This window comes from Haplochromis burtoni, unplaced genomic scaffold, assembly GCF_018398535.1.
Source record: "Haplochromis burtoni strain Fernald_Lab_line unplaced genomic scaffold, NCSU_Asbu1 Contig_48, whole genome shotgun sequence".
Lineage (NCBI taxonomy): Eukaryota > Metazoa > Chordata > Actinopteri > Cichliformes > Cichlidae > Haplochromis > Haplochromis burtoni.
In genome coordinates, this window is record NW_024582409.1 from 810,903 (window position 1) to 827,957 (window position 17,055).

The 17,055-nt window shown below is 40.1% G+C and overlaps 1 protein-coding gene across 1 annotated transcript in view; it reads left to right on the forward strand.

Annotated features, from left to right (window-relative positions):
- Nucleotides 1-3,351: 3,351 nt before the first annotated feature.
- Nucleotides 3,352-17,055, forward strand: part of agps (alkylglycerone phosphate synthase) — a 29,013-nt gene continuing 15,309 nt past the window's right edge. Inside the window, exons 1-10 of the mRNA XM_005921456.3 lie at nt 3,352-3,617; nt 8,965-9,054; nt 10,211-10,301; nt 10,389-10,509; nt 10,632-10,706; nt 11,750-11,821; nt 12,383-12,462; nt 13,639-13,719; nt 14,848-14,973; nt 15,099-15,207. Coding sequence (XP_005921518.3) covers nt 3,352-3,617; nt 8,965-9,054; nt 10,211-10,301; nt 10,389-10,509; nt 10,632-10,706; nt 11,750-11,821; nt 12,383-12,462; nt 13,639-13,719; nt 14,848-14,973; nt 15,099-15,207 — 1,111 coding nt within the window. The remainder of the gene's footprint in view (nt 3,618-8,964; nt 9,055-10,210; nt 10,302-10,388; nt 10,510-10,631; nt 10,707-11,749; nt 11,822-12,382; nt 12,463-13,638; nt 13,720-14,847; nt 14,974-15,098; nt 15,208-17,055) is intronic.

The following is a 17,055-nucleotide window of genomic DNA, read 5'->3' on the forward strand; positions in this document are numbered from 1 at the left end:
GATAGATAGATAGATAGATAGATAGATAGATAGATAGATAGATAGATAGATAGATAGATAGATAGATAGATAGATAGATAGATAGATAGATAGAAACTAGTTAATCAATAGTAGTAATAATATAATATTCTAAAGCATAAGGATATTGGATCACTCTAGCTGTGTTTTATAGCTGCTTTTTATTAAGGTACAGTCTAATGATTTCTTTCACCACATGTGCTGTAGATTATTAACATTAATAATTAACATTAATAACAACATCAAACATTGATCCACCTTGACAAACTAGAACATTAAAATGCTATTTTAACAGTAAAGCATATCCATTAACAAGTTAAGAGTATGAAAGAGGACATTCTCCATAAGCACTACTTTTCATTCAGCTAAATGTTATTGGTAATTCCTCGGACCTTTCCAAAAATTGGAATGTGGGTTATGATTTATTATTACTTTTCCACTTCCTAAGTAGGCTAAAGGATGTAAATCTTCAATCCACACTGGTGGAGAGCACAGGTATGCAATAAACGTTGTAGCAGTCGATCTAAGATTCGCCTATTTAAGAACATTAAGAGGAAGATAACCCAAAGAAAAACCCTCATTCTTAATCACATTTGAATCATTCTGAAACCTCGGCGTTAGTAAGAATTCGAAACCGAGGTGCCATTAAGTGGCTTTTCAGATATGCCCGCGTAATAAGACAGACTTGTTCCTGGTTGTAGCACCCATCTGTGAAGAGTCTCGCACTAAAGTGCAGCTCGCTGTGCCACTACGTGAAATTACACTAAAAAAGCCTATTTTTGCCTCTCGTGCGCGCTCCTGAATACGCGTTCACGTTTGGCAGCTCCACGTCGACATTCTTCCAGCTGCATATAGTGAACTGCACAGCACTGGGGGAAGAAAAGGTAAAAGCGGCGGCGGCCACCTTACGATTAGAGCGCTGCAAGTTCGCCGATGGACATCAACTGCAGTGAAAACAGGCGTTTGCAATGTGAATCTATCCGTGGCGTGCAAAGTCCTCAGCCCGCTTTCATCTTTTGCATTTTATGATCTAGACTGTTTTCCCCTCGTGTTGGATTGCAGCTGGTCCCTTGTGTCTACCTATATCAGGTACAGTATGACTTGCAAAGCTCACTTTGCCTTTAAAATCCTACTTCTTAAAGAAATAATCGTTAAGATTCCGGTTGGCACGTTGCAGTGTTGATTTTGAACGTTATTTCTGCACTTCTGAAGTTGCTGTCATTTGGTTGCTGATGAAGTGCCAAGTTTCCAACTACATTCAAACTGATAGAACTCAATACTCCTGGAGCTCAGCTGGCCTTCTGAACTTCCCTCATTGCTATCATATCACTCTTTAGTAAATGGGTTATTCTCAAGAGACTGTTTAATTCAGAAAGTTGTTAAAGCTCAACAGGTAGACTCATTTATACCCGGTGGTACTTGAAGTGGAGTAATCCTTTCAAAAAGGTATCAGCAACAGTGTAAAACTTAAAATATGCCAGCCAGCGTAGATGCAAAATGTAACCTTTGCAAGCAACCAGATGGGCAAGACTAAAGAGGTAAGTAAATACACTCAAGAACCATTTCTGAGGAGGTTGTACTGCAGGATCAACTTTTGCACACACCCAAATATTATTTAGGTCTTTAATCATTTCTGTATTGCTAACAGCGTGTAAAAAGACACCACCTGGCCTGCTATATACCTGTGTGGCTCTAGGGAGGAACCACCAAACAGCTCGCCTTTCTTTAGGCCCGTCCTTAACGCATTTAGATCTTAGCTCTGCTATTTTGAGCTGTTTTCTGTTATATATTTTTCAGTGCAGTCAGTATAGTGAAAATAAAAAAGATAATACAACATGGCTGTCCTGTTTTCCCTTGCTTTTGTGCCTTGCTGCAGGTTGAAGGAGCACCCAGTCATGAGGAGGATAAGGTTCCACACAAGGACAAACCTATGAGGTGGCACTGTGGCTTTCCAAATAAAGTTCTGTGATACACTTAGACTCTAACTGCCCGCAGTCAGTGCATTACAGAACTTTGTTTTGGAAGCTAATACTTTAACCTTTTGGAAATAAAACCTCAAACATCTGGACATTTTAGTTTATAGAACGTCTTATTGTTTCTGTTGGCAAATGTTGTGTAAAATAAAGTTTATATTTTAAGATTTTTTTACAGTCTCTTTCCTTCAGTACTTTAATCCTAATTGATATGTACTTCACAATAATGTTGCTTGTGGTGTATTCGTTTCGTGTCAAATCATTAGTTTAAAAGCAGCCATGTGGACCATATGGAAGCGCTAGTCACGCTGGTCAGGTGACTGAGTGGAGGTGAAGCAGAAAGGTAAACAGCGTTGACTGTTTCAAGTTACTCTGTTTTTACAACCACATCAAAAAAAAAAAGTGCACACATGAGACAGGTGATGATGCAGCCACAGTAAAGGTAAATCATTACAGATGTACAGATGTTCTAGGATTAGTTTAAATCTTTAGATTTGGATTCGTCTTACATATACCTGGCTAAAACTAAGACAATTAAAAAATTCTGATACTTAACTTACAGGTTTGCTGAATTGCATGTTTCCACTGTTCACTTTCATGCATTTGTTTCAAAATGGTGTTAATGTAGGGTATAAGTGCTTCTTCATAAACCCGATAAACTCTTTAATATTCCAAACAGAAGGGTTACAGTTGTTTTATATAATTAACTAATTGCATTTACTATCTCAGCCACAAACTGTATACTCAGCCATATAAAAGATGCCTCAGCAGTAAGTGTAACATATGGAACCAGCCCTTTACAGTCCACGCTAATGTTGCAATGCATGCTGGGAAACGAGTTAAATGGTGCATTCAAACACTTCTCGGTAACTCCTTTCAGAATGAGGTGGGAGCTTTGCATTGATGTCAACGGTTCGTTTAAAGGTTGATGGATAAAATAAATAAATCAAATGTTTTATTCATTTATTTATAGTATGAACCTTATGGAGATTGTTAGGCACAAGTGCAATGCTTATCGCCTAGAATCGTGAACAGTTTTCTTTTCTTGGGTCCTAAGATGTGGAAAATCCTTAATCCAAGTTCCAAAAGCTAAACGTGTTATTAAAATCTATAAAAACGCAAAATGCTTATACTTGGGAAGCTAGAACCAGTTTAAATAACTTCAAAATAACCTTAAAGAATGCGCTGACCTATGCTTTTCTTAATCGACTTACCGTTTTCATGCATAAACTAGCCCTGTGTCTAATAACAAATTAATTTACCCAAAATAACAACATTTATTTTGTATTGTATGTTTTAAAATCCTAATTTTTACATTTAACACTCGCGTGTGGGGTTTGTTATTTCCTACAGGCATTGAATGTGCCACACTTTCCCTGCTCTGACCTCTGACAGGAGCTCGCGGATCTGCTCCCTCCTGTACAAACACGGAAGCAGCATGGCGTCCAACAGCAGCGGCAGCGATAGCTCTGACAGGCAACGCATTGCACAGCAAAGACTGAGTGTAATTGCCGGACATTTACAGAGACCGGTGGAGGGTAACTCGGGCATCCTAGCCGCGGAGTGCAAAGCCCAGGGAGACAAGCTAGATGTCTCCAGCGAGCGGAGGACTGTGCCGAGGAGGAGGTACGAGGCTGTGATGGAGCGGTGGACGAGGGGGGCTTATCCGCTGTGGTTTTGGCTACTTCTTAAGTCAAACTTAAGTGCATTACCAGCTAAACATGAGACATTTGGGTGGCGTGCAGCGGTAGGCTGGTTGCTGTCTCCCCACTAGACATAAATGTCTGTTAGAAACGTAGCTGAAGCGGAGTTTGGTTAGCTTCATAGCTAACGTTTCTAGGCTACAGAGCAGCCATTCATTTGCTAAGGGGTGGGTGCGGCTAAGTGTAGGAGGAAGAAGTCGACTTTCTTAAAGTTTTCCAGCTGTAACTTTCATCCACTCTCGAAGTACATTCTTTTATTTGTTATGTAACTATGTTTCCTTTCAGTGAAGTCCTTAGTGTTTGATTAATCCGATTTGATATTCATTAACTGTTACTGAGCTGTCCGATTTAGTGGGGTTGATAAGCGGTTCTCCTTTTTTGGAGTTGACCCGTTAGCAGGTTCACCAAAATTTTGTCTCTTGTGAGAAGACATCTTGGGTAAAATAGTAAAGCAGCCTGTAGCTAAAGTGTAACAACAGTCAGAGGAGACAGAGAAACTTCTGTCTCTTCCGTTTCTCTGATTGGTCAGGACAAGTGGTGGTCTGACTTTCAACCTATTAGCAGCCTAGTGCCTTTTGAGGAACCCCCACCAGAGCACTGACATCTAGTGTCTGTGGCAGATAACAACAGCTAACACAATCGGCAAAAGTATGTGCATCTGGCCTTGTAATGCGTGCCCCTTTCAGGCCAGTATGACACTGTGATAATGCGGCTAAATATTATGTCTTATACCCCTGTCTGCAATACTTGTGATAGTTTGATAGTTGAGGAAATGCAAAGCAAAAACAGTTACACAGCCACTAGCTATCTGCCAAACTTATAATTCAAAGAATCAATTGACAATGTGAGACTAAACTAGTTATATGGTGTTAGAGAATTTCTGTTTCAGTGGTATAACTACACTTCTTTCATTCAGTCCTGTTAGTGTCTCATTTAGAGTGAGGCAGCTTATCTTGTAATTTAAAGACACTACAGCATTACAAATGGAAGCCGCAGGGACTCTCTTATCAGCAATTACTTGGTAAGACTAGGGAAAGAATTTCCTTGTGGTGAGAGGAAACCAAAGCGAGATGCCAAACACGTAATACAAGAAACACTTGGAAGGTTGGTTAGTCCCCATAGCCTGGAAACATACAGTTCCAGAGCCAGAGGTGCTTAAAGATGATGAAGTACAAACTGTGGCGGATATGGTATTTGAAAATGTTTTGCATCACCCTTTTTGCTATATTTTGCTAGGCAAATATGAAATTGGTAAAGGAATTTATCGAGACATGTACAAACATACATGCAAATACAGTATATAAGTCAAAAACAGTTTGTACATTTCTAACAGCTTGAAAATCAATATTTGGTGTGACCACCTTTATTCTTCAACAGACCTTAACCTCTCTTATTTAACATTTCTTGTAATTTCTTTTAGTAGTCTTTGGGAATAGTTCTTCAGGCTTCTTGAAGGAAATTTAGAGCTTTTTGTTTGGTTTTTTTTGATGATGGCTACCTTTTGTTCAGCCATCATCTATTTTCTATCAAGTTGTTCCCACAACGCTTCAGTAATGTTGTGCTCTGGGGGGCCCAATCCATGCCTGATAGTTTTGCATTGTGTATTTGTTCTATCCAGATATATAAGGTGTGCTTTTACTGCTTTGGCAGTGTGTTTAGAATGATTGTCATGCTTGAAAAATAAAGTTGTTGTCAATCAGATGCTTTCCAGATGGTATTTCTTGGTAGATCACAGTTTTGACAACACCACTGGCTTAAATGTAGTTCCAAACATGGCAGAATCTTAACCATGCTTTACAGATAGCTGTATATTGTTATACACCTCTCCCGACCTTCTCTGTACTATTGATAACAATTTAAACCAAAAACTTCACATTTGTAACCATCACTCACTGAGACCTGTAGCCCTTGATTTTCAGCCCAGTTCTGGTGTATTTTGGCATACCTCAGTCTTTTTTTCACACTTTCGCTTCTTTAAGAATGGCTTCTTGACAGCCACACTTCCACTGAGACCCTTTCAAATGAGGCTTCAGTGAACAATAGATGGATGAACTGAAGGGCCAGGTACATCTCTCAGGTCCTTTGCTAGGTCCTTTCTGGATTTTTTTCCCCCCTGTTTCGCAAGGACATCACTTTTTTATACTGTTTATCTGCTAAAGATATCTTTTTTTGTTCTCGACTTTTTCCTCCAGTTTACTTTTTAAGGTTAGGTGCCAAGTTTTTGTGTAATAGCTGGTTGGGAATCACTGTGTTGCTGCAAAAAATACAATTTTAATTTTTAAATAATTATGTGTTTCTGTGAGAGGCTGCTACTAAGTTTTTTGGTAAGTTTTTTAAGGACCTATATAAATACAAGTTGTTATTATTAGTATGCTTATTTTTTATTATTAAAAGTTTTTAATAATAGAATTTCAAAATTGATTGTTAACTTAGTTGATTAGGCAGCCTTTTATCCTTAAATGATTCATAGGTCAGTTTTGTCGTGTAAGATAACGTTATCTCACTTTCTTTTGTTACAAAATAAGATTGTCAGGCATACCAACAGTAAAACCTGCTCTAAATGTTGCCACAAGATTGAGTCAGTCTTTGAATCGGGTTAAGCAATTACCTGCAGTATCATTTTTTTCCTCCCTCCCCCAATGTTAAGTGGATTAACAAACAGAAAAAAATTCCTCTGAATATGCTCAGGTTCAAGAACTGGGCTGAAAATGAGTGAAAAACAGCCAATACCCAAAGAAAACTTTAAAAGACTTTTAGAAGTCTGAAGAACTATTGCTTAAAATCAGTTAAAAATACAAAGGTCTTGCTCTTTGGATGCTAAATATAAAGAAATAATTGGCAACTCAAGACTTTTTGCACAGTAATGTTGATGGCATCTAATAGTAACCTATAAATGAATGGAAAATGAAAGCGAAAGAGGAGAGTAGGGAAAGGTACCTAATGCCTCACGGCAGGAATCCAGCAGCCTGAGCACATACCAGCATAACTGGTGGGGTTGTTAGGGTCACCTGATCCAATCATAATTGTAAGTTTTATTAAAAACGAAATGTAAGATTCATTGAAAGATGTGATTATATCCTGTTCATTCGGGGCTTTGTGTGTGATGGGAAGCATTTTAGCTTCTGTTTTAAAAAGCATGTTTAAGCAAGAATCTTGATGTACAGGTTGTGTGTTCTCCCCAGTCCTAAAGCGGCAGTTGACAAGATGTTGTGTCATCACACATGTAGTAATCTTTCCGTGAGAGTGAAGTAGATTTCTGTCACGCCTTTGGGCTTTGTTTGCTAGGTACTAGAAAGTAGTACGAAGAGCAAAAGTCATGCCGGAAACGGGCTGAGCAAACAGCTTTTACTTGTGGAAGGCATTTTTCAGTCAAAGCATGCCTCATTCACTACGACCATCACATTAACTAGATTGCATCATTTTAAGGCAACTTTACTTTTTATGGATCAGAAATGTTTACACGGATTTGCTTCTCTATCTGTACAACATATGGCGTCATCTATCTTTAGACCAGGTTTTGATTAGAAAGAAACACTTGGAAAAAAATCTTTAAGGGAGGATAAAAGAAGAAACTTTTAGAAGTACAGCTTCCAGGATGGACAGGAAGGTAACAGATGTTGTGTGGAGACAGAGTTGGGGTGCACACAGACAGGAGTGCATCTTATCGAGACCTTATGCGCTTTCTCTTTAAACCAGTGGTTCTCAAACTTTTGAAATCAAAGGAAGCTCATACAGCCACTCAAGAATTTTTATCAATTGTTGGGAAAAAAAGAATGTACGCTGTAAAAGCATAATAGCACTTATGTTCTCATTACTTAACTGTATATTCTCTTATTTTCATTTGCCTTACTTCCACATGTCTATGTCCACCCAAGCAACCCTGCCCCACAATTTAGGAATCCTTAATAGCCGGAAAGAGAGTTTCTGTTTTTTGGTACCTGTACTTTAATAATAATGATAATAAGAATGGATTGCATTTATATAGCGTTTTTCTAGGCACCCACTCTCACATTCACTCTCACATTCACACACTTTGTAGCCACAGCTGCCCTGGGGCAGACTGACAGAAGCAAGGCTGCCATATCGCCTACTGGTCAACACCAGTAGGCGGTAGGGTAGAGTGTCTTGCCCAAGGACACAACGACCAGGATAGAGAGAGCAGGGGGATCGAACCGGCAACCGTCCGGTTACAGATGAGCTTCCCAATCCCATGAGCCAAGGTCGCCCCTATGAAAGTTAGTAGTCTGTACTTACTGGCTTACTGCCAAACACAATGCCCAGCTATGGAGACAGTTTTATTTCGCATGTACAGCAGCTATTACACTCTATCAGTGGTGGTGAGGATTCAATAAAGTATGACTTAGTGTGTCACTCCTGCTCGTAATTTAGAGAAAACCCCATTTTGGCATGTGTTAATCTTAATAATGGCTTTTATGCCAACAGTAGCATGCCATCCCAAGTGACCCGTGATTATTGATCTGTACATGGTTGTACAGCTGTCTTTCTTTAAGAAGTACAGCACACTAGCATTGTACAGTACAGTCATAAGGCGGTAAAGCCAGCATTTGTATTTTGATATCTCAGAACAGTAACAGAATAGTGACAGTTGTTGAAATTTACATCTTTGCAAAGCAAGCACAGCCACGTAGTATCTGTTGGCTAGTTCCCAACTTGGTTCCTGTTTGTACAGTGGAAAACACAAAGCGTAGTTGGTGTCTACGTGCCATTTTTGTTAAGTGTAGCCTGGAAGTTCAGCACACACATTTAAGTCTAATCCTAAAAAGCTGAGGAGTGTTAAAAGTAGCCGTTGAAAAATGTCTGATTGGTGCCATAAATGTAAAATATCTAATGTATTAAATGGAGCTCAAGGACTGTATGCTCACTTCTTCTGTGGATGGACAAGTTGTTTGAATGTGTTGCCTTTGCAATACTAAAAGAGCCATGTGTTTGCTAACCTGTGGGCAAAGCATTTGGGTGTGCCTGTCTGCAGCCTCCCATTTTGTAAATTTGCCACTTCATAGCCACCTCAGGTTAATGGAAAAGCTGGGAATGGCTTAATAAGATTAAGGGATATTCTATATGTCTGGCTTTTCAGATAACATCATGAGATTGTCAGGAAGGATGCTGAGCCAGTATCCAGCCCAGAGGGACTGGGATGGCAAATTAACCAGGGCACCACACCCTGGAATAATCCCCACATGTTCTATTGTAACTTTGAGTGATAATCTGCCCAAGTCCTAACTTGCACCTAAATTCATTTTTTTCCACAGACAGGAGATTATGAAATGGAATGGCTGGGGATACAGCGATTCAAAATTCCTGTACAACAAGAAAGGCCAAGCAGAATTTACTGGAAAAAGGTAAAGTATGAGAAAGCAGCCAGCACTCTTAGGTAAAGCTTATTCTTATCTGTTGGTGAAAAATCAGTCATTACTTGGTCTCATCCACTCCCTCTAATCTAGTGTAGTGTTAGCCACTGTGTTGAGCTTTAGCATTCATTCTGTTTGTGTAACTTGAGGCTGCAGCTTTGCATTGATCTTTTTTTTTTTTAATTTACAGCCCACTACTTGAACCCAGCCTTTGAAAATCAGTCACTGTCTCTGTGCTTGCTGTGTGCTCACAACAATGTGGTGCTACTGCCACCTAGTGGTTGGCATTTAAACTGTTTATTGTCATCTGAGAAGGTCACTGGTTGTGATTTTCAGCACTCAGGTGCCCATTAGCAGAAACAACTCACCAATTTCTTAAAAAGATAAGATGAATATTATGCTGGCAGTCATGTGTCTGATGGTAAATGCAAATGTAGGTGTAAGAAAAAACGTTCTTTTAATTGCTGCAGATTCCCAGAAACAACTGTTACTCAGTTCCTCTACATATCCTTTATCCATGCCTGCCACGACAAGAGCAAAGGTGTAGGTGGGTCTTGTTTCCGTAATCATCACAGACAGCTCTGGGAGAGGTAGCTGTGCTTGTGAGACAATCAAAACAGAGAACTGGCACAGTATGTACGAGCACGTATTATCAAGCAAATTGTTTCCTCCTGTGTAAGCACTTACCATAAAGCCCTCAGGGCTTTCCGTGCCCTACCAACAAAAAAAGCTCTCTGGGTGTTGTATATCAGCTGAAGCAAGGGTGACGTCCTCCTTGGCTCGCTAGCTGCATGAGGGTTTTTTTCTCCTCACTTAAATACTGCATATATTTTACAAAGGTACACCATAGTCCCCGGATGGGCCCAATCTGTGACACCAGCACAATTATGAAAGTGATGGTAAAGGAAAAGCAATAACAGCACTGTCACTGCTGCTCTGCTTGTCTAATAACCTCACTGGACTCAGATCTCATACTGTATTCTTATTAGCCACAGGTCTGGTTCTCCAAATGAATTTGCCCAGTCAAGCATGCAGATATTTTCAGTTTCAGAGTTTCACTTCTGCTGCAGTGAAGCTAATACATGAGACTCGGTTGATTATTTTTAATTGGTAATTCAAACTTTCTTTCCTCTGTTACACAATCCAGGTATAGGCTGAGCGGTATGATCATCCCCGGCCTCAGAGAGTGGATGGAAAGCACGTTCGGTGCCAATCTGCAGCACAAAACTCCAGCAGCAGTGAGTAACAGCTCCTGTTTATTTGTTGCGACTTCGATGAATGGCATTGTGCAGAAGCCATAACCGCTGTGGTTTGTTTTGTTTAAGCCAATTCTGAATAGCAGTGCTGTCCAGCCTCCCACTCTAAACGAGGCCTTCTTGAAGGAGCTAAAGTCCACAGGCATTCCCTTCTCTCATGACGCTGAAGACCGGGTTTTTCGCTCGCATGGTAAGGCAGAAAAAAGTCTTTTAATGTCTGTGAATTGTAATTTAATTTGCAACATTTTTTTCATTTGTTATGAAAATATTTTAAAAATGGTGACGTAATTTCATTTTTAAATTTTTTTCCAGGCCATTGCTTACACGAGATCTTTGCTTTGAGAGAGGGGAAAATTGGCCGTGTTCCAGATTTGGTTGTATGGCCAAGTGAGTTCAGAAGCTATGCTGTCACTGTTAAACATGTGTATATATAATTTCTTTCCACTGTGTGTCTGCTTTTCTCCTCCTACATAGCATAACTGATCCCTCCTACTGGCTTAGGTGATTTAAAGGGTTAATCTCTGCAGCGGCAGGGATATTAATATGTATGAGTAGAAGCTTAATAAGAAGCGTCAGGGGGAGGACGGTTGACACCCAATACTCCACAGTCTGGCCCTGCATAGTACACTCATGAATTATGATTCTGAGATTGGTTTTCTCTTGTTATGGCTAGCACTATTTTATCATGCAAATAAATGTTGACTGATGGTTGAAACTTGATTAGCAGCCTCCCAAATGGGAAGCGAATCACCAGGCAACTGTAGGCACATTCTCATCCACAGTGGCTAATCCCAAGTTTTAACTTTTCCAACCGTACAAATGCACTCTCATCTACTAAATGTGCAGTAGATGTTTTGAGCTATAATTGCCATTCCTCGGTAGCCTCTCCAAGTGAATTTTAAGTGGATGTTTAGTTTGTGGAGCTGTAATCCTTTGGCCTACGCTATGTGTTTAATTGGATGCCCAAATGCAGTAGAATGTAAGCATTTCTCACTGCCTCTTAAAAGCTCTCGAGGCCAGTCAAGCACATCCATGTACTTTGGTATTGCTGTTCATCCCACTCACTCACTGCCCCAGTGTGAATGTATATGGGCTCAGATTGGTTAAAATACATCTGTATTGATCTAGCATGTCCCACCCAAGAGAGTGTAGCTTCATGCAGTTTGACTCAGCCTGAAGAAAGCCCGAGGCAAATCAAAGGATGCCCTGTCTCCCTGCTGGCCCCCCCTGCTCTAATGGTTCACGAAATATACATTTTTACGTTGTCAGTGGTATGCAGATAGTGTTATGTGCCATCATTTTTTCCCTTTCCAGTGTGTGCATGCTTTTTAAAAATATTATTTTATGAATATTTAATATATAAACATTGTAGCAGATGGTAAAAGAATTATGTTTCAAAAAGACAAAACAATCTTCTATGTTTTTTGCAGACTGTCACAATGATGTAGTGAAAATTGTGGAGCTCGCATGCAAACACAACGTTTGTTTGATGCCATATGGAGGTGAGCTATGAAATCAAAGGCGTTAATCTACATAATTAGCTTTTATGTAAAATTAATATGGGGCTCTAGTTTATTTGCATTTCGCAACTTGTAACATATAGTGTAATTTCATCCATCAGTTATCTGTTTTTTATGTGGGTGGGTGAGGGCTTGGTGAAAGCTTTATTATCTATATTATAGATGCTGCTGTTAAAAGTAGAGCAGTGGACACTGCACTAATTGTGGTGGTTACAACCATAGGAAATGATTGTAACTTTTTTATTTGTTTTCTTCTGTCAGTCACTACTAAAAAATGTCATGCTAATAATATGGGAGAAATAAATCTTACGTATTGTTAGTTTTACTGCAGTTTGCGAACAGGTTCGCGACAATCATATCAATAAAAGTCAGTCATTCATTACTGCAGTGAAATCCTGAAGTGTGCAGACGTGCCATAAGAAAAAATTATATATTGCACCTCAAGGATGAGCTATTCAGATGGTGCTTTTCCTCCTGTAACGTGTCAAAATGACTGCTGTGAAAAGGAGTTTTATTGTAACAGTGGTTTTTATTATCTCTTAGGAGGGACTAGTGTCTCTAGTGCCCTCGAGTGCCCCCCAGAGGAAACTCGTTCCATCGTGTCGTTGGATACCTCACAGATGGTACGTAAACACCTGCGCGATCAGCGTTAAGGACAACGAAACTAAAATCAATCTATCTGATCTTTAAAGTTAGAACAATAATCTGAAAAGAGACTGAGAGAGAGTCAGGCTGGATCAGTATACTTATTCATACACACCAGGCCATAAGCTGAAATGGATATTCAGATTAATATTCAACGTGTTGTTTTCTGTGTCTATTGTTGATATCTCTTCAGGTTTGGATTACTAAAAAAATGTGTCAAGTAAAATTGTGTTTTTGGCAAAACATGATTGTAGTAATAGTACATGTACATTATTTGGGCTCAGGAATTCCTTCTTTTTATCAGCTGATAACAGCCAAGTAATAGTGGAAACTGTTAGTGTGTGCTACAAGCTATTGCATTATGAGACTGAGTGTTTCCAGTGTTCCTTTTTCCCATATACATCTTTTTTTTTCAGTAACATGAGTGCAGCCAGAGTTAGAATTGGTAAATTAGTTGTGTGGATAGGGACAAAACCCAAGTGATGCACCAGCCATTAATCTCAATACAATCCCAAACAAGTCCCCATAAACATGATAATCTTTTATCGGATACAATATAAAGTGGTGAAAATTGTCACTGTACAGTAAAGCCCTTTGATCCATGCTCACCCAGAGGTGATATACAAGCTGTCTACAAGCTCCTAGCTCACCACTCATTGAGTTTGCTGCCACTGACATCAGTGACCAGCGTTCTCTGTCAGGGATCAGAGGTCAGGTGTCTCCAGCTGAACCACATGAAAGGAGCAATGTAGTAGGAACGTAACGTTTATTAGCTCTGGGGACTAATTTATGACCTCCTATAGGTAGGGCTAAGCCTTTGGGAAACTGACAGTTGTCTCCCATCCTTGTCTGCACACATTCGTCCTCAGACGTTTTGATGAAAAACATACCGTGTTGTAAGCAAACTGTGAAGAGACTGTCTCCACAGCCTGCTCTTGAGTGCAATGTTTATGTCTGAGTCTGAGATATTTTAAGTCAACATAACAGATGTAGGCAGAGCTCAGATGACAGACATGGCGATATACAATATGTGTTTGAAAGCAGCCGTTTTACACAAAGGAAACAGCTTTAAAAAAACATTTCTCCCAAAAAACTTTGTGAAATATAAAATGTATGTTTATGACATCCTCCGACATGTTGTTTGTTTGTCACAGAACCGCATTCTGTGGATTGACGAGAAAAATTTAACTGCCCATGTGGAAGCTGGCATTGTCGGTCAGGATCTAGAGAGATTGGTAAGTACTGCTCGCCCATCCATTTTAATTCACCGAAAGAGCTTACGTTAATATAAAGCGTTGTGCCAACAATCAAGCTGTGCGCCTGTTCCCTAGGAGGCTGTCTGTGCTCATTCACCTTGGTACTCTTTGCTCAGTAGATCTAACAGGGTGCAGGAAGGAGTTTGCAGTAGGAGCAGAGCGCTGAAGGGGAGAGATTAGAGTCTGAGACGGTGGTCATGAGCAGATGGCACCATCAAGCTAATTCAGAAAAATGGAGAAGGAGCAGGCGTTTGATGTAGAGGAATGCGTGAGCTGCATTTAAAGCAGACTCCACCTCTGCATTTAGACTGGGCCGATTTCATAGAGCAGATGGGTCTGCATTATAAACTGCCTTCCAGAGGAATGCTGTGATAAAACAAGGCTTGACTTTACCCTTGTGCTTCTGGGGAGCATTGTTGTTTTACTTTAAGATCTTAATTATTATTACTGTTGAATGTTCCGCCTAAAGATGCAATCTTTCAGTGCTACGTCTGCCTTAAGGAGAATGTGTGGGCTCCCAATGACCTACACATTCTCCTCAAAGCCTTGGGGATAGTGAATCTGATGAATAGATTTCTCAGAAGTACATTGTTATTACTGCATGGCAAGGAACAAAGCCATACAGTGTGTTTTTTCTGTTCTTTTTTTCTTTGTGGAAGAGGAATGTGTAAGCAGTCTTGCCTGCATAACTCATACACTTAAATAAATATGTAAAACTTACTATTATTTTAGTTTTACTAACAAAGGCTTGTGTGTGCTGGACGTATCAAGTTTACAGGCATTATTTTGCACATGACAGCAGAGCTGCTGTCAGACTAAAGAGAGAGAGATCAGTGCATTATTTATTCAGTCTTTCCACTTGGTTTATTTTGGGCCATTATAAAACCACCAATGCCATAAAACCGCCGTTTTTACATTGCGGTATAACTAGAGCAGTGACATGCAGCAGCAGAGGTGCAATTATATTTTCCCTTTGCTTGCGCATTCTCTTCGCTTGTTATTAAAACATTCTCGTGGGTTTACGACATCATTGTTTACCACACATTTCTGGCTCCCTTTTAAGTTAAAAACAAACATGTTTTTTTATATTTTTCCATTTTATTGCAGCTTAATGAGAGCGGCTACTGTACAGGACACGAGCCTGACTCCATGGAGTTCAGCTCCCTGGGGGGCTGGGTAGCAACCAGAGCATCAGGTATGAAGAAGAACATCTATGGCAACATTGAGGACCTGGTGAGTGCGCAGAAACCCGTAGAAAGAAAATGATTACATTAGGTTTTGTGGGCTTCACGACTTTAAGTTTGGGCAGGTGTTGTTTGGTTCTAAAGCTGCTTTATCGCTGTGTTCTCACTGAATAGGTTGTCCACATAAAGATGGTTACCCCACAAGGTGTGATTGAAAAGAGCTGTCAGGGACCTCGCATGTCCACGGGGCCGGATGTTCACCACTTCATCATGGGCTCGGAAGGTTAGATGACTTTCTCACGTTATTCCAGTTCAGGAGTGCATGTGGGCGTGTGTGCAGTTGTGTAAACATGCATGTCAATGTGGGTTTGTGTGCGTGTCTTTAAAACCTCTGTGATAAAACGGTAACATCAGGATGATTCTCATGCCCTCCGCTTCTTACACATTTACTAGCATTGGTGGAAATGTGATCTGGAGAGGTGTTAGTTAGGAACCAGCAAGTGTCCTCTGCTCCCCATCTGCACTGTCCTGTCCTTGTGAATGCCCACAGAGAATACTGCCATATGTCAGGTTTCCCCTGCATAATGAAGAGGTTCAGAGACTCTTGGCATCGTTATGTTAAACAGCTGTGGATACAAACTTTTTATTTGCCCTACAAAGCTCAGCAATCTGCTCCTCGACTGGGCTGGGACTGCTACAGAAGTCTCTATTTGCGTTCAGCGAAACTGATCTCAGCAACAGTATCATACCAAGAAACAGGGTTTGAAGGTTGGAAGTTGTGTCCTGACTGCGCAGATTAACTGTGAGAGGTCATGTTTTGACTGACAGTTGCCATATACGGGGTAGTTTCAAATTAAGCTAGCCACATGTATTTTTACTCTTTATGACTCACCCACCACAGAATTAAAGATCTTCTCCAAAGAATTTTGCTCTGCCTTAAATATGCTTGGCACTTTACACTTCATGGCTTGAACATGATTCTGCACTAGTAGACTGTAGGGTGCTCGGGACAGCCCTGCAGAAAAACTTTTGTTGTGAGATGAATGCAGTGTCCAAAGTATCTGGTACAAATGATCTGTGGGCTCTCAGTTAGGTTGTTGATGGTCCTTCAGCCAGATGCAGAGTAGTTATAACATACTAATACACATAAGTTACAACATACAAAGAGCTGAAGTGAAACCGAGCAGATCTTGGATGTTTGGTTATGCTTCTCCCATTCCTGGTGAACTCCTGTGAAAAGCCTGTGGCTTCCTTCCCTGTTCCAGCCCACTTGTCAGCCAATCAGCATTCGACCTACGCATAGCTGAGCTCTGCACTGTTGGGTTGTTGGATGCATGGGAGCATTTTTGCATAGGCTGAAAACCCATCTCCCCATAAGCTCTCCGTGGGCAAATACCTACAGAAGTACACAATGACCAAATCCAAGAATTCCTTTCCCAAAGGATGAATTTCTAAAAGATACTTGCAATGGGTTCCCTATTATTTATGCACTATGAACCCTTAGAGCCAGACTGTTTTATCTGCAAATACTATTGGCTTACAATAGCTATTTGTTGATCTGTCCATATCTGCATTTACATCATCCAATAAATTTAAATTTAAAAAGTAAAGAAGAGTTGGTAGGAACACAGTTCAACCATGTAATGAGTGTTACATCTTTTGTCCACTAAAGGGCATTCTGCAACTTCCCTGCAACGTGTTGGAACATCACAAACACATCGAGCTGATCCAACTAAGTGAACAACTACACATAAGCAGATTTCCATAACATCAGTTATATTTCATGTATCTGAAAGAAAACCTCAGCTGATTTGTAAAATATTGGAAATTTAAATCGCCAAATATCAGTATCAATATCAGTCTTAAAAATCCGGTATCGGATTAAATATCATGTTACAATCAATATCAGAATAGTGTTTGTCTTGCTTACTGGCCAGTTATACAGCCAGCAATACATGGTGCATTGTCCTATGTAGTGTGTGTGTGTGTGTGTGTGTGTGTGTGTGTGTGTGTGTGTGTGTGTGTGTGTGTGTGTGTGTAAAGCAACTCTAGCATCTTGATGGCATCCAAAAAATGTTACATTTGTGAAACAGTGGACTTGAGAACAACAAGCCTAGTTTGCTGCTTTTTC